Raw genomic sequence first — 20,295 nt, forward strand, 5'->3', positions numbered from 1 at the left:
TGTGGTTGAAATTAGGATAAAGCCAAAGTTAGGTATCCATCTCCCTCCCACTGGATATTCTGATCTGAATCCAAGCTTTGTCATTCAAATGCACTTTTAGTGAAGACTTGAATCAAATTACTGAGCTGGAACTTCCCTGCTTTTAGCTGCAGAGATTGGTTCAGACTAATTTCTGAAGGATGCTCTCTTCTGCAAGGTTTGAGAAGAGAAGCAATCTGAAATATCCTGGGGTTTAACATCAGACAGGATACAGCTTTTCAAGCACAAAATAATCTTCTAAAATATAAAACACAGAATGCATTTACAATGCACAACTTCATCCACTAAATGCATTACCAGTGTGTGCAGATGAATTTGTTTAGTCAAGGAAGGAGGGGAAGTCCTTTAAATTTAAGGATACACAATCTAAGCCACATAAGCTTTTTTACACCTGTTTTATAGCACTCACCTCTGACCTGGCACTTTATATATTATATTCTGGGCCAGATCATGGGTTTACAGTTTCACTTATAAAGTAATGGAAAAAATAAAGCATTTTTGTAAAGCTTGGCATGGCAGCATATATTCCCAGAGTCCTGGGAGCACTTTTGTCACTGAAAAGTTCCTTCATTCTAAGCTTGGTTAAAATGCAAACCAAAATCCAAAAGCATTGGATTGCTTAACTTCACTAAAAATAATAAACCACTGAAAGTGAACTCGGGTCTCTGCATGTTGAGCTGATGGATGGTTCATAAACCTGCCTTAAAAACAATGCAGTTCCTGGTTTTCTTCTGTACTTCAGCAGCTCTCCCAGCCCACATTCATCTTGCCCATTGTGAGCTGTTATAACACAGAACTCAATTCAAACGAGCCATTTAAATTTTATTTTGAGCCTTTCTGCAGGCTGCCTGAGGAGATTCAGGTGCCCATGACAAGGACAGCTGGAGCACAGGTGACATGCACACCTGGCTGGTGGTGCTCTCCATGCAGGAGCCTCCCCTCCTGGAAAAAGGGGATTTTTCCCCCCTGGAAAAAGGGGATTTCTCTGCCCACCGTGCAGCAGCCTGTGCCCCATGAAGTGGAGGAGCCCAGAGAGGAGCTGTGCTGCCTGCCCTGCCCATCCCTACTTGTGGGAATTGGAAAAACAGAAACTTCCACAGACACTGAAGGGTTTGAGCTGCAGCCTTGGGAGAAGCTTGGATTGATGTAAAAATACAATATACAGATATTAGACAGAAAAATCGTAAACTTATGGTTCTATACTTGTAAGACTATAAGTGAGTGAGCAGCTGTACTGCTGAGATGGTGAAGGGTTTGTAATGTAGGGCTGGGGTTGTGTGGAGTGAGCTGAGAGTTCAGAATTATAACAGAAGCATTTGTGTGCATGTGAGACAGAAGCCATTGGACAAAAGTACCCACAGTGCAGCAGAAGTGAGTAAAGGTGATGGGTTAGAAAAGCAAAATAAACCCTGTGGCAGCTGTCATTGGGTTAGAAAGTTCTGTATTGCCTTGGAACAAAGAACTTGTGACTGCTCTTGAGCTATGGCCCAGTGCTTGCTCCTCTCCTGGCCTCTGAGACTGATGTTTGTCTGAGCAATAAATCCTTCTTAGCTTGAAAACAGTCCCACCCCTTCACATCTAAGGGTGCCAATGACACCCCAGCCCACTGTGTCCCTGCAGCTCAGTCCCTCACCCCAGGCTCTGATTCCAGCTCCATTCGGGTCAGAAAAAGGCTGTGGAGGGAGGGAGGATGAAAGAAGGAGATGCTTTGACAGCTCCTTTCTCATGGTAATGAGCAGAGCTGCTCCTTCTCCCCCCTGTGCTCTCTTTTCTTTCTTTAGAGAAGGAAGAATCCAGCTCTGCCTTCCAGGCACTGGGCAGACAAACTGGAGGGCTCAGGATGCTTTGTGGGCTCTGCCCATGGAGTCACTGCTCTGTTTAGGGGTTATTTGCTGCTTGTTTCATGCATATAATGACAGGTAAATGTGGATTAATAGAATTAAAGGCTTGGCTGGAGGACATGAGGTAGCAAAGCATCAATTACTCCCTGGTGATTTCTGCTCTGTGAGTCACGTTCCCTCAGGAAACAGAGATCCATTAATTTAGCTGCTCCATGGGAACCTGCCACAGGAAAGCTCCCTCTGCTTGGAAGGGGAAGCAATGAATGCTGCCTTTCCAGCATTAATAATTTTCTGCTCTAAAAACAACATCATTTGATACAGAGGTAATTTGGATTATAAACAAGGACTATAAGCAAGCACTGGATATTAAGCAGAGCCATGTACATTCACTAATGGAAACACAGACCTTTCAAACTAAGGACCAGCTTCTCTCCCAACTTTTCCTTGTAACAGTTTGAATATTTTTCTTTATTTTTTTGTTTGGTTAGATTAGAAATCTGAGGAAAAAATATTTTGCAACTAACGAAACTGCCTCTTCAACATGAAACCAAAGTGAAGTAGTCAAGCAAGGCGCACCCTATCTAGGAGAAAACACTTGTTTGATCCAAGATATTTCTGCTTGCAGAAGCAAGGCCTTAACTGGTAAGGCTGGAGAACTGCAATTTAAGCATAAATGACTTTGAGTACTTCAAAACAAGTGCCAAGCCTTAGGGATTGACAGTTCCTCAATTTTATAAACAGTACAGGTCTAAACTGTAAGGATCTTAGATCCTTAATGATGGGGTTTTGATGTGAAATCAAAGCTTAGATCATTCACATCCTGCACAGCATTTACCTCAAAAGCTTTATACTTATTTAATTTTCAAGTTTCCTATTTTTAAATGCATTTGAAGCATCCTTTGGAAACTGTAAATCATGATGAACAAAAACCCCCAAGCCAAAGAGAGCAAAGCAGGCAGGAACAAGGGGAGAGGGAGGAAAGCAGCACAGTGTAAGACTGACAGCACAGGAATAAACCTGGTGTATAATTCTGCTGTAGAGAGATTAATCACAGCTTTTCTGAGAGATCCCACCCCCTGGCTACACTGAAAGGTCTTTTGTTCCAAGTCAGTGCATTTACCCAGGAACATCCTGCCAGTGGTGGGAATATTTCACAGCTGGAAGGCTTCTGAAAAACCTGTCACATCCCAGCCAGGGCTCCAGAAGCACAGACACAGTTTTACTGACAAAACAAACAGACAACATCCCTATTCTTGGTTTTCTTGTTCTTTTTTCCCTGCTGAAGGAATTGTCCCTGGGGAGCAGCACTGGAAGTTAAGCAGACCCATGTACATTCATTAATGGAAACACACACCTATCAGACTGAGGACAAGCTTCTCTCACAACTTTTGCTTACAACAGTTTGAATATTTTCTTTTTATTTTTTTTTTTAATTTGGCTGAGTTAGAAGTCTGAGCAAAAAGTATTTTGCAGCTAAGGAAATTATCTCTTCAACATGAAACCAAAGTGAAGTATTTAATTTTATTCCTTCTTTGTATCCTAAAGTGGTACTTTGAAATTTGATTTATTAATGTCATTCACATAGTGACAGGGCTGCTCATGGGTGACAACAGTGGTGCCCCACAAACCACAGGTGTACCCTGGTTGGAAATGCCACCCTTGCCTGTTTGCTGGCACAGAAATGGGTAGCAAACCGACCTCCTCTGCAGTTTTCACAAGCATTGGCTTTGCTCTGACTGCTCCTATTTCTGCCTTGTGTAATTCTGTGCCAAGCAGTGCTCCTTAGGTCTAGCAGCTCCAGCAGAGTGCAAATGCTGCACTCAGAGCTTGGCTTAAGCCTGCCAAAGCTGTGCTTTAATCTTGGCTGAGCTGAGCCTGTGCAGCCCCAGGTGCTTTGGTGCTGGGTGAGCTCACACCAGGGACAGGGATGGGGTCAGGACAGGGAGTGAAAGCAGAGCAGACGTGCAGGGAGCACCACATCTGTCAGTGCTGTGATTAATGGGACACCATGAACCCTCCCTGAAACGTTCTGCACAGAACAAAGCACAGGCCCTGATTTTGAATCTGGACATTTACTGAAAGGTTTGGGGTCTTTCCCCTGAAATGTGACTCCCAACACTCTGCTCCTGCAGGGGGTGATGGCTGCTGCGATGGCAATTAGCACTCCAGGCTCAGGCAGCCTTCAGGGAATAGTCTTCTCCTCAAACAAGGAGGGACTGCAACCCACAGTCAGTCACAGCCTCTGCAGCTCCTTTTTCAAGTGGTTTAGGAACAATGCTGTGAAGCTACTTGTTCCACAGAAGTAATCTCCTAATGTATCACTGTGATATTTTCTGAAAAATCCCTTCACCAGGATTTCTTCTCCTGGCAAGATGAGAAGCCTCAGCTTCTCCATGTTCTGTTGCTTTGGAATGTGATTTGCAGAATTGTTTACCCAGCATGTGAATTGTTTTTAATTAATGGCCAATCACAGCCAGCTGTGTTGGACTCTCTGAGTCTATAATGGGTTTTTATTATTCATTCTTTCCCAGCCTTCTGTCTGTATCCTTTCTTTTTCTTTAGTATAGTTTTAGTATATATAATATAATATAATGTAATATAATATAATATAATATAATATAATATAATATAATAATAAATCAACCTTCTAAAAACCTTGAGTCAAATTCTCATCTCTCACCTTGTCCTGGGGACCCCCCAACAACCCCACAACACTAATGCTCAAAGATTACATCTGGCATTTATTGGCCAACCATTTCTTTTTTTATGAAGTACATTCCTCTGTGGAATGGTACAGAGAACACAGGCAAATCCTGGATTACAGATATCTGCAATAATGCTTGAGCTTCAGCCCATGCTTTATGTTTTCAGTCTCTGACGTTGAGCGTTATCTTTGTGATCCCTTAAGGCCACACATACCTATTCATTTTTATCAGAATTTGCCAAATTTTCAGATGGGTATTATAAAAAGCTATAAAAATATATAAAAATTCCCTTTTTCAGAGACCAGGAATGCTCTCTGAGCTAAAGCCAGCCTCTTGATGCATTTTACAACTTTAAGGTTGCTTGACTTGAGCACACAGATCAGGTTTCACATCTGGAATTGTGAAAATAGCATAGAATTAGAGAGTGGTTTGGGTTGGAAGGGACCTTAAAGTTAATCTTTAGATCTTTAGGTGGTCTTAAAGATTCCCTGCCAGAGGGGAGGTGGAATTAGGTATACCTGGATATCTCTTTTCTGTAATAAAGGACTGAAGCAGATACACTGACCAGCTCCTTCTCCCCACCACAACCTCAGTCTTTGAATTTCCAGTCTGAGATTATCTCAGGACACGAATCTGTAAGATCCATTTAACCCAAGTTTTACTTATAATGCAGGACATCCTTTTCTATCTTTTTTTTTTCTGGTTTGGTTTTTTTTTTCACTTTCCTTGGGATGCAACTGCAGTTTTCCCTAGGTTTTTTCATGGGCTGCAGTTCTGAATAGCTGAGGTTCAGATTCTCAGGCAGGTCCAGGGAAACGTGCTGAGTATCACAAAGAGGATAACCCCAGCGAGGCATGAGAGAGGCAAATATCAGTCTGGATTTTAATCATGCTGCTAAGCAGGCAGATGAGACACTGACAAAGTTGAAAGGATACCCAGGAGGGTGAAGGGAAGGGGACAGCACAGCAAACACGGGCAGTGATTGAGCAGGAGTCCCAAACAGAACAAATATTTGCAGGGCTGCTGAGTAACTGCTTTGTGCCACTGGAGTGCAGGAGCTGCCTGCCCTGTATTTCCTCACATCAGTGACATTTATTAGCTCAGCCCCAGCCTCCTGGGAGTCCAGGCAGGTTTAAATGCTGCTTGACAGGCCACCCCTGGGTGCCTCTGCTCCTGGCAGTGTGCTGAGGAACACGAGGGGATTTACAGGGGGGCTGGGGGCTGGTTAGGATCCAGGACATGGCTGGTGCTGGTTCTTGCTGTAACCCCAAACCAGTGACTCTGGACTGGGAGCTCTGCTTCCTGAGGGTCACAGCCTCTCATGGGGACTCCAGGGGTTGGGTTTGAAAGGGGTAGGGGAGGAAGGTTTTTGTTTAAAGTGATGATTCTGTGTGAAATCAGTCCTTTTTTTGGGAGGGGATAGGACAAAATGGATAATCTGTTGATCACCTAGAAAGTTGGTGCTGTGAGCGGAGCACTGGGGGGACTGGACAAAGTCAGGGTGGCAGATGAAGGAGGGATATGCACACCTGTCACCAAACTCTGCCTGAACTTCCAGGCACTAATTCAGGGAAGAAAAGCTGCAGAAACAGTGACTGCTCATCCCCTTGGCAAAAACAAATTCCTCTGGTGTGGGAGGGGTGAGCACGATGCAAATCACGCACAGAAGGGTGGGCGGGGGAGGCAGCTGTGCAAGGCAGCTGGGGACAGGTGACAAAACCAGCTGGGCTGTGGCTCTGTCCCTGTGCTGCAGCAGGGCTGGCAGGGCACTGCCACCCCTCCATCCCCAGGAAGGGATGAGCTGGGGGACAGCTCCAGCTCCAGCAGGGCCAGCAAACAGAGCCAGGAGGGCATGTTGCAGACATCTTTTATGAAAAATCCTTTCCTTAGGATTTTTTTTTTTTCTGAGAAGCTGGGAGGCCTCAGGAACAAAATGTAAGCAATGGTTATCTGCTGCTGTGGAATGCAACAGGTGCATCTGTGATTGGTCTCATGTGGTTGTTTCTAATTAATGGCCAATCACAGTCAGCTGGCTTGGACAGAGAGTCTGAGGCAGAAGCCTTTGTTATCATTCTTTTTCTATTCTTAGCCAGCCTTCTGATGAAATCCTTTCTTCTATTCTTTTAGTATAGTTTTAATATAATATATATCATAAAATAATAAATCGGCCTTCTGAAACATGGAGTCAGATGCTCATCTCTTCCCTCATCCTGGGACCCTGTGAACAGCGTCACAAGGGGACAGGCGGGTGTCCCTGTGTGTGGGGCACTGCCACTGAGCCGCCACCCATTCACTGCCACACAGAAACACGGCCAGGCAGATAAAAGGAGGATTTAGGGAGAAGCCAGGGAAAGCCTCCCCAGAATAAACACTGTAAGCAAGAACCCAGCATGGAAAAAGGCAGGGAAGTGGCTGCACTTCCAGTGTTGCAGCACACTGGGGGTAAATGTTGCAGCTCCTTCAGGATAAATCAACTTGCAATTATGTGACTGGATCTGAAGTCAAGGCTTTGCTATTATTAATGTGGAAGCTTTGAAAGACTCTTGCATTTGAAATAAAAGTAGCCCTTCCACAGAAAGAGATGTTATACGTTTTCACTCTGCCAAATTAATCTATTTAAATTGCTCTGCACAGTTCTCTCTACCATAAATAACAATACCTTCTATTATCCTCTTTTGTGAAATCAAAATGCTGCTTTAAAGTGTTCCCAATGAGAGTAATCTGGTTTGCTTACTTAGCTTAGGATTCTTTGATGACAAGTAGTCCAAGCTTTGTGTGATGGGAATATATTCACCTGCTACAGCTAACTTCTTCCAAACCTTGAAGCTCTGTGGTTTTTGGCAGACTTCTCTGAAATACAAAACTTCTTACACTCTTCAGTAGAAAACAATATCAGCTCAAGGCAAAGTTAGAAAATAAAATGACATCAGTTCGTCCAGAAGAATCTGAGTGTTTTCACAGATGAGGCTCTGCAAATTTAACATTTCATTTCACCCTCTGAGCTCAGTTCCTGAGTGCCATCAGTCCCTGCTCCCTGCTCCTGTCCAAGGATTTCTTTCTCACCTGCACATCTGTCCAGCACATGCACACCACAGCCTCCTCTCAAATTTGGTGCCACCTGGAACAAATTGCCAAGATGTCCCTCACCTGCCAACAGCAAGGAGCTGGTATTGATTGGTATTGATGACAATAGTCAATCAAAAATTGTCCTAATTTTCTTTACTGTCTATTTTTTTAACTAGAAGAACAGTTCTAGGCTGCTTAAATAGAAACCATTATCATTCTGACTGGAAATAACCTACTATAGACACCTTTTATTGTGTATGAATGTTTCCTTCCTATGGCTTTTTTTTTCCCTACACTTAATTGAGCTGATCCTGTATGGAATATTTCCCTATTTCTCTCCTGTTCTTGGATTATTGATTTGGACTTGTTTGGTCCATCTTGTTATATTTTACAGAGTGAATGATAACCTGAGAAATTATTGAAAAGATCAGGGCACTGCCTCTTGAAAGAGAACAAAAACTGAACTGCTTCCAGTATAAAATAACCTAAAGCATAACTTTTTTGAAAAATTGACACTGATGAAATAAATAGAGAAAATTATACTAGAGGCCTCAATCATCAAATTTACAGGAAAATATGAGAGGCTGAAACAAACTTCTCTGCATTCCATGCCAAAAGGATTCCTACTCATTAACACATAGAAATGCTGATGGATAATTAAGTAATTTGGGAGACAGACCATGCATATGGGAAGCATTTTTGGTATTTTATGACCTCTTTCACTGACCTATGTAATTACTGTGCTGCTGACGAATGCAGCAACATAAACCAACTGTCAACATCTATATTATGAAGTTTATTTCAATTCTAAATGACCTTTCCTTTTATTCCTTACACTGGGATCAAAACCATGTTTGTTAAATCATTTTATTCCCTCCAGTGTGGCTAAAGAGAAAAAAGAATATGGACACTTTATTAGGTAATCAATTTCTAAGCCACCTCCAATCTAGTATAGAAAACAAAGCCAACTCATATTTGGCAAGAACAATTCATGTCAAACCAATCCAATTTCCTTTTCTGACAGGGCAAATGGCTCAATGAGTGAAAGAAGCAGCAGATGTGATTTTTTTACTGTAGTAATATTTTAATGTGTGGTATTTTTAGAAATAATGCTTAGAAATAATGAGATTTTATTACAATACATGGATGGTGTCACCTTGTGCTGCAGCAGAACTTAGTGGGGGACAAAAAGGGAGTTTAGGGAATAGTGGTTAATGATTTGTCCTCTGGGAATAACTCCCTGGGCACTGCATAAAAATGGGACTTGCCTGACTTCCTAAACTCTCCTGTCATCAGGCACTGGCAATTACACCCTTTTGATACAATACCCATGGTAAGTATACAATTTCTTGTGATGTCTTTTTCCTCTGAAATGAACTCAACTCAAGCTCTTCAGGAAGGAATTTATTGAGATCTACCTTTAAAGCTGAGCTGACTCACTAACTTGACAGGGATTTGAAAAGAAAAGCGGAAAGATAGTCCAGACAGAAACCTGAGACATTCATCAGAGTAGGAAGATCAGGATGGGCACCTGAAGAAAAGAATTTGGCCAACTAGGCTGGTTTAGGAAGGCAGTGATCTGACAGGGGCAGTTCAAACCCTGGCACAGGAACCTGTGCACTCAGAAAAAGTTCATGTTTAAGTCATACAGATTGCAGGAATATGAATCTGGAATGTGAAATCAAGAATAGGTGATTATAATTACACACTCCAGTTTAGGACAACATTTAATCACTCGCAGGTACTTAAACACTTTCTTGACTAAATGCAAACTGTGGTTTCCTGCATTAGGGATTATAACTTAAGGTGATGGTTGGGATTTCAGATCTAAGTGATTGCAAGTAGGTCTCAGATGACGGTCTAGAAGAGGGATTTAGATGCTAAAAGAGCTTTTAAAATCTGAACCTAAAAGAAGAAAGCATTTCCTTGATCAATATGAATCTATAAACAGGAGCAGTGTGTAAAGCTCATAGATTGGACTCATTCTTGAATATGATCCTCTCTGGAAGAAATTGGACTTGAGCTGGAGGAAACCTGTGGCTCAGCAAGCCAGTAAGGGTGAATTCTCAGGAGAGATATCTGCAATTGCCAGTGCCTTCTGCAGAACACCCTAATCCCCCCCATTCCTCTCCAGCCCTACCTTGTAGCATTAGCTCTTGCCAAATCCAGACCCTGCTCACAAACTCTGTGTGGCAGCTGGCAGGGGAGAAAACTGCTCACTGGAAAGGTGACTGAAACACAGGCAGACTTCAACAGTACAGGTAACAGCAACTGAAACACAACCTGACTTAACCAACAGGACAAGTGACACAAACTGAAACACAACCTGACTTAAACCAACAGGACAAGTGACACTCTTGCCAAGTGACAGACAGAACCCTGTGGATTCCCAGCTGTCCCTCCCTCTCCACGCCTCAGCCAACCCATCTCTTCCCCTCACCAAGCACTCCCAGCAGCTCACCCGAGCCACACCCATGGATGTGGGCTCCTGCACGTCAGGAGAAGGTGATTCTCTCGGAGCAGGAGGTGTTTGGGCTGCCTGAGCACCAGTGAGAGCGAGCAGAGGGAGTGGGACAAGCTGGGACAGCCAAGGCTGTGTGGGGCAGAGCTGCTGCTGAACCCTTTCCCCAGCCTAACACACAGCTCTGCACTGCTTATTCACCACCTCTGTGCCACTCTGGGAACACGTGGAGTGATGGGATTCCATGGGTTATGGAATATGAGCCCAGGCATGCAAGTCCCTGGGCAATTATCATGATGCACCTCTAAGTTAAACTGTTTACACCGAGAGCTGTTCCACTGGATGGGGAGGTGCAGGTGCTTTGTGGCCAACAGAGAATCTCAAAGGGGGGAAGCTGGCCTGGGCCTCTGCTAGATGTGCTACAGGGCTAAAAAAGGGGTGTAGTTCCCAAATGGTCAGTCCAGCACCATTCCTGAGCTTGATACTCACTTTAAATTAACATGCAATTTAAAAATAAGTATTACAAATGAAGGTTATCTTACAAGGAACATATAATTTACATTTCTAAACTCACAGTCTTTGTTTTGATGTAAGCCATGCAGTTCCTGCTCTGCAAGGCCAGTGGACATTGTTTATTGCCTTTCATCTGTTTCAAGGTGATCTTTTTTATCCTTCATTGTACTTTGGAAAAGCAATTCCACAGGACAAGAACCCATCTTAAATCTTTGGTGCTCATGCCAAGGAGAAGGTGAGAGCCCTGACAAGCTGTGTGATCCCTTTTAGCACCAGGAGTTGTGTCATTCATCCAGAGACCCCTGACAGTCACCTTGAACGTTACGTGCCCTCGCAGTGGTTTTTAAATCCTTTAGATGTTTAAAGAAATGCTTCTATTTTCTTTGATCTTCTGCAACCATGCCTGTATTACTATACACAATGCTGACAGAAAGACACTGGGTAAAAATGGTTATTTTTAGAATTTCCTCACTTCATAAAACACTACAACATCTAGGATGCCACAAATAACTCACGATGAATTCTTCTTATAAGCAAACAGAGGAAGTGTGAGTTTAGGAAGAGGCAAGGACTTCAGAAGATGCAATTTATTAAAATACTAGATTTAGTAGTGTAAGCAAAAATATGTCTAGAAATACTGGTTTTGCTTTGAGTCAGTGAAAATATAAACTAGATTTTATTCCATAGGTCAGTCTAAAACTTGGGCAGAAATGACTAACACTTAATACCCACCGGTGAGTCCAAGTTTGGTCTGAGATAAAAAGCAACAGAAGCAGTGTACTATTAAATTTGTGACCAACTTTCTGACTTCTGGAAGGGTTTGTTTATGCTATTACAAAACTGGGGTTCAGTTGGCTGGTGTTTTTTGTTTGAGTCTCCCACTCTGTTATTTTGTGGGTTTAGGAACGTTTCAGCTTCTCTCCTCTATTACCTGTTCTCTCAGTGGAGAAGCAATGAAGTCACAGCAAGTTTCAAACCACTGGCCAGAAGTTGTCCTGGTGTGCTTTTCCCCAGTTCCTAGGACAGGCTGAAGAGCTTTTATACAGAATGGAGAGTCAGCCATCTGATTACAGCTGGCTTGGGATGGCACCTAAGGACCAGGAAAGGCAGCAAGAAAAGTAAGTGTGTTGGAAATGGTTTCTGAAGGACTGTCAGCAGTTTGTGTTGGGGCTTTCCTGAAGCACTACCATGCTGAGTTCTGTTGTTGTGTGTCTGAGGAGTAACTTCAGCTCTCTGTAGATCCGCACCCTGACTTTGGCCTGGAAGACTCCCAGATCTCCTAAAGACCCCCATAAGGAAAATGGATGAGCAGCTTTTAATTTCCCTCTGGCCAGATTTTACAAGGTGTTTTGGAGACGTCTAATAAGCCCCCACCCGAGATTCTCCAACTCACTTGTGCCCCAACACTGTGATTTTATAGGCACTTTTTGTCAGACTCCAACCTACCTGTAGTGCTGCAGTTGTGATTCCAGCTGCTGGATGTGTATTTGCAGATGTGGCACCTCCTTAGCTCTCGCTTCCAGCTCCTTCACTTTGCCAAGACTGTTGAGGACAGCGTGTCTGGCCTCTCCCACCTTCCTCCTCATCTCTGCCTGCTCCCTCCTCAGGTTATGGTTGCAATCTTCCAGGCTGACCAGAGCTTCCTGAGAGCTCTTCAGCTCCTTCTCCAGCTCCTGACTGAACCTGATGGCTTCTTCAATCTGCCCATCCCTGGAGCTCTGCATGAGCTCCATTTCCTCCAGGACATTTTGGAGGCACTTGGTCTGGGAGTGCTTCTGTGTTAATGGTCTCTTCCTCCCTATGAAGCAGGGTCCTTCTCCTGTATGGCTGGCATGGCTCTTCCGCAGTCCCACCTGTAATGACCAGGAGCACAAAGCAGGGAGAAACTGATGTGTTTTAATGAAGACTGAAAATGGCTGGATTGTGCTTTGTTGCTTTGGTTTTTTTCAATCACACAGAGTCGATCAGCAACTAAAGCTACTTGACCTTTGCCAAATACAGAGACAAGGAAACAATCTCTGGAAAGTAATTTTTAATACCTAGCTATGCATTTAATTTTCAAACTACACACTTATCATGTTATTGCACGAGTTTCTGTGTAGCTTTCATGTCGTTACTATGTCTATACTCAGGAGTGAGGCAGTCTGCTGAAAAAGATATTTCCAATCAAGTTTTGTGCAGAAGAAGAGAGCAGGGAGCAGCTAGGGGTGTTCTGGAGCTCTCCTCTTTGTCATTTTCATTCTTCCTGGGACTACTGACTGGTGACTTCGTGTTTGCTGCTGATTTCCTTTCCCTTTTTTAGATGAAAATGGTAAAAGTGTCTCTGACCTGCCTTGCTGGACATTGTGAAGACAACAGTCATCTACTGCAAGTGGAAGTGTCACAGGTGGAGCAGAGTTCTGGGAGGGCTGTGTTAGTATCAAATCACACCTGGTGAGACCTGCCAGAACAATGGGTCCCTGCTGCCCTTCCCTGCTCTGCCTGTTCCAAGCTATTTCATGCCAGAGGAATTTAACTGCTGTTAAGCATGTATGTGTGTCACTCAAGCCAGTCCAGCAGAACCAGCAGAATCCAGCCCTGGAATTAATGGGGCTGTGCAGAGGAGCCCCAGACTATTCATCAGCCTGCCTGCAGCACTGGCTCAAACTCTGAACCCTCGTGACCACGCTCTGAGGAAAACATCCTTCTAATATTTCTTACAGGCACTTCTGACCAAGGCACTGCTTGTGCAAGGGGGAATCCAAAAGTTCTTTCTCCCTTCAGGAAAGACCCTGCACTAGTGCACATCCAGCATATGGTACCAGCACATCCTGACTGCACGTGCAGTAGAAGAAGCAGCAGCATTGTACGCGTGGGTTTGTCAAGCTGAACTCCGCTACACTTTTAACAAGAGTGCTCCTCACAGCTATATTGAATGGTACACCGGTGCCATGTATTTCTCCTTAAGGCCTCTCTGTAACTGAACTTTGCTAAAAAGGTAATGCCGAGGACGAAGGAGCAGCTTCGGTCTCAGTGCGGCAGTGGAGGGGTTATAAACTGACTCTCCGGGAGCGGCATCTCTCCTGAAGCACTCGGGGCAGCCGAGCCGCCCCCGGGAGGCCGGTGCAGAGGCCGGCCCGGACTCACCTGCAGCGCCAGGCACCGCGCATCGCTGCTCTGCAGGGCGGCGCGCATGTCCTCCACCAGCTCCCGCAGGCTGCCGTTCTCCTCCTCCAGCCTGGCGATGCGGTCCTCGGCCTGCTCCAGCGCCGCGATCTCCTCGCAGCACTCTCGGGAGCGGGGCCCCGGCGGCCGCCGCTCGGCGCTGCCCGCGGCTCCGCGCCCGGCGGGGTCGGTGCGGCGGCGGCGGCGGGGGCTGCGCAGGCGGATCTGGGTCTCGATGTGCTCGCTCTCCCGGCCCAGCGGCAGCCGCGGCCCCGCGCGGGTGCTGAAGTGGCCGCAGAGCCGCGCGTGGAACTGGCGGAAGGTGAGCTCGGCCGAGAGCCCGTCCCACAGCCCCGCGCACTCCTCGGGCTCCGCCGCCTCCTCCAGCCCCAGCACCTGGCACAGCGTGCGGAAGTCCTCGCCGGGGATGCGGCCCGAACCGTCGCAGTCCAAGTGGTGGAAAATCTCCTGCAGGTACTGGTCCAGGCCGGTGGCCAGCACGACGATCTCGTTCTCCACGCCGCGGTCCAGCCCGTAGTGGTAGGCGAGGGCGCTGACCAGCCACTGCGTGCGCCGGGCCGGCCGCCCGTAGGGGTCCCAGCCCTCAGGCGGCTCCATCGCGCCCGCCCGGCCCGCGGCGCTGCCCGAGCATCCTGAGCTCCCGCCCGGCCGAGCGCTCGGCCCCGGCCCGCGGCGGGGCGGGGCGGGCGGGGCGGGGCCGCCGCCGCTCCAGCGCCGCTCGCCGAGCGCCCGGCTCGCCCCGCAGCGGAGCCGCGTCCGCCTTTGTCCCGCACGAACAGGGATTCCGGCAAAGCGGCCGGGTGCTACCCTGCTCCGTTTATCTGCCAAGCCTGCGCCCCAAGAGTGTTTCTCATTTCATAATTCATTTCTCCCTTCGGGTTTCTCTTTAACACAAGCAACACAATAGCATCGCACAATCCGCTTTGACAAGTCAGGCTTGTGAACTGAGTGAGTGCTTCCACTAAATTAAAAGCCCAATGTGCGTGAAAGCCGACCTTCCGTTCGCTCAGACCTGCTCATCTCTGTAGATGAGGTGACTTTATGATCTTGCTGGGTGGGTTTTAAGAGGTCTGGGATAGAGGTGAGTAAGTGTTAAACTCGTTCACACGAGCTGCCCAAAGCAGTGACTTTAGTCTGTCTTTGGCTGGGGGGTAGGACCGGCGTTGTTGAACGCAGGCAGCAGCACCAGCAGGGCTCCTCCAGCAGCAGGGACATGCCATGAGCCAGGAGGGGACCGTGGCACCAGCCGTGCCCAAGGGCTCAACAGGGTGGCAAAGTCAGGTGCTGCTAACAGGCTGCATTAAGAGCCCAGGCAAGGCGTGGTGAGCAGTCACCAGTGTGGGAGCCATACAAGGAGTCCTGTCAAGAGCAAATTGTTCTAATGTTCTCTCTAGCACAAAAAAGGAGCAAACCAATCCAGCTGATAGGTGAATAAAGAGAATTCAAGTTCATTTAAATCACTGCTCAATTCAGGGTTGGCTTTCTTTTGAGTGAATTGATGCTAAGAACTATTTTCTCACATATGGTGGCATTTCTCTGCAAACAGGCTTTGATGCAAAATTTCTGACCACATTTGCTTTTGCTCTTTAAGATAAGTCAAGAACATGAGTAGCTTTGTTGAGGAATGGAGAATTGTTTGTAGCTCAGGAGGAACCTTACATTTTAGCACAGGAGGAAGGTAAGGCACAGGTTTAAATGCTTTCTCCTCCTGGAGTGACACACTTTCAGAGGAGTCTGTGATGAGAAGTCCCCTCAACCACTGCCAGGGCTGTCTACCTCCTCTGCAGGCTCAGTATTCTGGGAGTTCCACGAGCCTCAGCTGCCAGTGAATATTCTTCTGAATATTTCTTGTTGTGCAGTACACAGGGAGAATATTTGGTGCTAGATTCCCTATCTGGGCTTTGAGGTAAATCTCAGTAATGCTGGTGATTTTTATGTCCAGATGAACTTTTTATGGATACTAAGGAAAAAGGGAAGAAGTACCATGAGAAATTAAATGCTCAAAATGTGAATGGCCCAATCACACTTAAAATGAAATCCAAACTGAAGAATATTTTTATTTTTTTTCCCTTGACTGGTAAGGCAAAACATGCAGTGCTAATAAAGTCTTTAAGAGATGCAACCAGCTCCCAACTGTCTGAAAATCAAAGAGGTAAAAGATGAGAAAGGGCATGGAAAGAATCTTCCCCCCTTCCTGTTGAAGGTCCAAGAGTATGAAAACGGACTCTGGCTGTTGCCTGTAGGTAACACATGCTCATTGTAGAGGAGGGCAGGTGGCCAAGCTGTTGGTGGCCCAAGCCCTGCGTGGCTGGCCCAGTTGCAGTCCTAGTTGGACCAGGGCGGCGGGCTCGGGAGGGGAGGAGGTGGGGGGATCTCGGGAGGCTTCCGCTTCAAGGCCGGGCTGGGGGGCCGTGGGGGAGGCACGGAGGGCTGGTGCTCTGCTTTCTTGGGCAACTGCTGCTGCCGAGGCCTCGTGTGAGAGCTGTCAAAGGCGACGGTCTCTGGGCTCTCTGGGGGCGAGGGAGAGGCACGCCTTCTCGGCCGGGATGCTGGAGCGGCGGCAGCGCGACTGTGGAGAGAGGAGGCGGCTGAGGCCCCAGGTGCCAGTGGCACACAGGGAGCCTCCTGCACAGCAGGGCCCAGAGCTGGCAAGGCTCCCCAGCACGGCTGGAGCTGCTGGCACAGCTTGGCCCAGCTGCACAGCTGCCCCTCAAGGCCCCGGCGAGCAGGGCCTGGCTCTGGGCAGGCTCCCTGGCCAGGAGCGGGCCCCAGAGCGCCTCTGCCTTTCAAGGGCAATCTCGTCCCTGCTCTTTCTCCTCCCCACCTTGCTCTGCCTCTGCCCTGAGCCCCTGGGGCTGCTCTTGGCCAGGCAGCCTCAGTGGGAGCCAGCACTGGCTGCAGCCCCAGCGGGCCCCCCAGGACAAGGCCCAGCAATTAGGAGGCCAATGAAAGCTCTGGGCAGCAGCAGAACCCTCAGCAGAGTTCTTTGGACAGCCATGGACTGGCCACACCTGCACTGCCGCCTCTCTGTTCCCTGAATGTTCCGTGACTGTGTGCAGCCTTTAAAGAAGCTGGTGGGTAGAGATGGGCAAACACTTACCGTTTCTTTCCCTTCCACCACCGGAACCCAACATAGCACAGCACCATGGAAATTGGCACAGTGAACAGTGTCACTACCGTGCCTATCATGCAGGACCTGCGCACATCCTGGGGGCAGATAATTCTTGGGGTTTTCCGTGGATTCTGGGCGTCAGTGTCTGACTTGCCAAGCACTTCTGTAGGAGCAATGGGGAGCGTCAGCCAGTGCGGTGCTCCACTGCTGAGCTGGCAGCACTGTGGATGCAGGCAGGACATTTTCCTTTTCCCCCAGAGCTGGGGCCTGCAGGCACCTTGCCGCCCCTTGGCACAGGCTGTGCCACCCAACAAAGCCCAGCAGGCCGGGAGGAGAGCCCGGGGCCAGCGCAGCTGCTTGGGCAGTGGCTGCTTGGAGGGACACGGGCCAATACCATCCCTGAGCAGCCACTGCCAGCCCTGGCCCTCCCTGCCCCGTGACAGCTCCCCCAGCCCCAGGGCACAGACTCAGGCCCTGTCAGGACCCAGTGCAGCCCCTGCCCAGTCGGGAGCCAAGGCTGCCTCTGGCCCTGGGCTCACGGCAGGGCTCCCGCTCGGGGCTGCTCCTGTGCCTTGGGCCTCTGGGCACTCAGGGCCAGCTCCGGAGCAGCTGCAGCGGGAGGGACGTTGGTGCACGGGTCCCCTTTCCCTGGGGCTGTGAATGAGCTCCAGAGGCCTCCAAGCCTCCAGAGGCTCCTCCAGCTTTGGCTGCTGCCGGGCCGGGCAAGGGCAGGCCCTGGGGGAAGAGCCGCTGCCACACAGCCCCTCCAAGGGCTGAGCCTGGTGGAGCAATTATCTCCTGTACCTGTGCCCATATCTGGCATCTCCTCCTTTCCTGCATCAGTGGCTGGCACAAAGCCATTGCTTCCTACAGGATATGGCCCCATCTGCATGGACTTTTGCTCCATTGCTTGAGAAAGGAAAAAGCACAGCTGGATCCAATAGAACCATTGCAGGAGGTGGCAACTTCAGGAGACAATACTTGTCAAGTCATGGATAAGGATCAGGAAAACAGCCAGGTTATTGGGGCTGGGCCAGGGCCCTCCCTGACCAAAAAAGCCCCTACACCTGATCTGACTGGAGATTAGGAAATTGCAGCGGATCTCAGGGCATGTATGGCCCGTGGTGCAGTTTGGGCTGCCTGTGAACTGATGCCAAATGCCTTCCTGCAGAGGCTGGGGAGAAGCTGCAGCCAGGCCAGGCTGGCAAACAGCCCTGCAGGGCGTGGAAGCAGCAGCGGGGCAGCCAGGCTGCCATGGATCCCTTCCCGCTGTGCTGGGCACGGCGTGTCCAGTTATGCAGCCAAAGCCCCCGGCTGCTGAGCCCCAGGATAAGACTGAGGGAATGCACCCACCACGGCGTCTCTCCAGGTCATTCAGCATCTGGTCCAGATGTTTGGCTGCCTCCAAGGATTTTGTGTCTCCTATGTCTTGGTTCTTCCATTTAGGAGGACCTTAACAGAAAGTTCCTTTTCTCCTTCAGGCCCGAGTGGCAGTGAGGGCACCTGGGTGATTGGTGCCCTCCAAGGCACTCCCTCAGCTCTGCCTTCCCCTCAGGAGCAGGGCCAGGGGCACCTCGTGCCTGCAGTGGCCCCACACTGGGATGGAAGGAGCCCCTTGCGGGGCAGTCGGGGCAGAAAGGACTCCCTGGAGCTGCTGCAGCTCCAAACCCAGCCCCAGGCAAGGCCAGGGCTTGGCAGTGGCAGCAGGAGCAGCTCAGGCTCCCTGGGGCCAGCAAAGGAGCTGAGAAAGGCTCAGCCCTGGGGAACAGCCCTGGGCCCGGCCCCTTCCCTCTCTGCTCTTCTCCGTGGCTGCACAGAGCACACAGAAGGACACAGTGGCATTGCACATGGGAGGGAGATGGACAGATAAATAATCCTTCTTCCCACTGACAGCGATCCTGTGGGACCACAGAAGGGAGCAGGGCAAGATTTCCAGCTTCTTTAAGCCCTGAGATTATGTTCAGGGACAGGGCTCATGACTGAGCCGTTGCCACATGGATACTGATTATTTTTCAGGTAAGGAACACCGAGAACTTGCCTGCACCATGCCCTAGAATCTTCATACTGTCGTTCACCAGCTTTTCCATATAAGCCATCTTATCGTTCCAGTCTAGAAGAGAGCAAAGACCAGAACATTTCCGTGGTGTGCTGGGATCCCCCACTGCCTATAGTAAATGGCTACTGGAAGGGGGTCATGTAAGGCTGTGGGAGCCAGATGTGAATGCACAAGGCCAGAGCTGCACAGGGGCCTGGGGAGCTCTGGGCTGGCTCCTGGTCCCTCTCCACCCTCTTTGCAGGCCCTGTGACACATCCCGGGAGAGGAAACCAAGCCAGCCCAGGGCCCTGGGGGCTCTCTCCCTCCCCCAGAGGAAACCCTCCCTAAAGGCCTGGGGAAAACCATCCCCAGCGCTTCCCGGGGAGCAGGGAGCGCTGTCCCGGGAAAGGGGAGACAGGCTGCTGGCTCACCTGCTCCCCGCGCTTGCAGTGGAGCAGCCTGGGCAGCCCTGGCAGGCAGGACCACGGCCAGGAGGAGCAGGAGGAAGAGGCGCAGAGCAAGGGCCATGCTGCCTTGCCCTCTGCCAGTCCCGCAGCTCTTGCTGCCACCGCTGTCCTGACACCGCTGTCCCAATGTCAGCACCACTGCTGCCACCGCCGCTGCTGCTGCCGCAACAGTTGTGCTCAAGCACTGACTGCTCGCTCCTTGTGCTGCTGTGCAACCACGGGGCTCTGGCACCTCTGTGACCTCAGAGCCTGCTGTGACCTCATGGCCAGGGTGGAGTTGTCTGGGGAGTGGGATCTGCCTTCTTTGGCAGGGAGCTCATCCTGCCCAGCTGCTCTGTCCAAGGGCTGTGACACTGTCCCAGCCCAGCTGATCTCCCAGGCTGGGCCATGAAGGGATGGAGAGCAGCCCTGCCAAGAAGGACTTGGAGGTGCTGCTAGATGAGAGGCTGCACATGAGCCAGCCATGTGCATCCAAAGGAGAGTGCCCAGCAGCTTGAAGGTGGTGATTCCACCCCTCTGCTCTGGTGAGACCCCACCTGGAGTACTGTGGAAGAGGTTTTACAGTGACCTCTGTGAGCCACTGAGAACTTTGATAAGAGGATCCATGTTTACCCCTGAAAGAATTTCCTACGAAGGTTGTTGACACAGAAACCAAGAAAGGAAGAAGGATAAATAAGATAAATCTGCAACTGCCTACTCCAAGAAGTATTTTGCTTTTCTCTCGTGACCAGTGAGTAAAATGTAAATTATGAGCTTTGTAAGAATGTAGAACAAGCATGCATGCTAGAATAAAAACAGGGTTTGAAGCCTTCTGGAAACGGAGCCTGTTGCTTTGTGCTGTCTCTGTCTGTACCACAACAGAGTACTGCATCCAGCTCTGGGCTCCCCACA

General features: G+C 48.9%; 2 protein-coding genes across 3 annotated transcripts in view; both read right to left on the reverse strand.

The window, feature by feature from the left end:
* LOC128939845 (EF-hand and coiled-coil domain-containing protein 1-like) overlaps positions 1–14,419 on the reverse strand; it is a 38,017-nt gene extending 23,598 nt beyond the window's left edge. For both annotated transcript variants that reach the window (XM_054281054.1, XM_054281053.1), the window contains exons 1-2: positions 13,752–14,419; positions 12,072–12,478 (exon numbers count right to left, since the gene is read on the reverse strand). In XM_054281054.1, coding sequence (XP_054137029.1) covers positions 12,072–12,478; positions 13,752–14,387 — 1,043 coding nt within the window. In that variant the 5' untranslated portion in view covers positions 14,388–14,419. The remainder of the gene's footprint in view (positions 1–12,071; positions 12,479–13,751) is intronic.
* Positions 14,420–16,036: 1,617 nt separating this feature from the next.
* LOC128939965 (uncharacterized) lies at positions 16,037–17,046 on the reverse strand. The gene is made up of 2 exons (XM_054281223.1): positions 16,891–17,046; positions 16,037–16,359 (listed from the first exon to the last, which is right to left on the reverse strand). Exons 1-2 carry the CDS (start codon positions 16,977–16,979, stop codon positions 16,116–16,118), a joined length of 333 nt encoding a protein of 110 aa, XP_054137198.1. The 5' UTR covers positions 16,980–17,046; the 3' UTR covers positions 16,037–16,115.
* Positions 17,047–20,295: the final 3,249 nt, after the last annotated feature.

This window comes from Melozone crissalis, unplaced genomic scaffold (assembly GCF_028551555.1).
Source record: "Melozone crissalis strain CALT ecotype California unplaced genomic scaffold, PUWL_Pcris_2 ptg000029l_1, whole genome shotgun sequence".
NCBI lineage: Eukaryota > Metazoa > Chordata > Aves > Passeriformes > Passerellidae > Melozone > Melozone crissalis.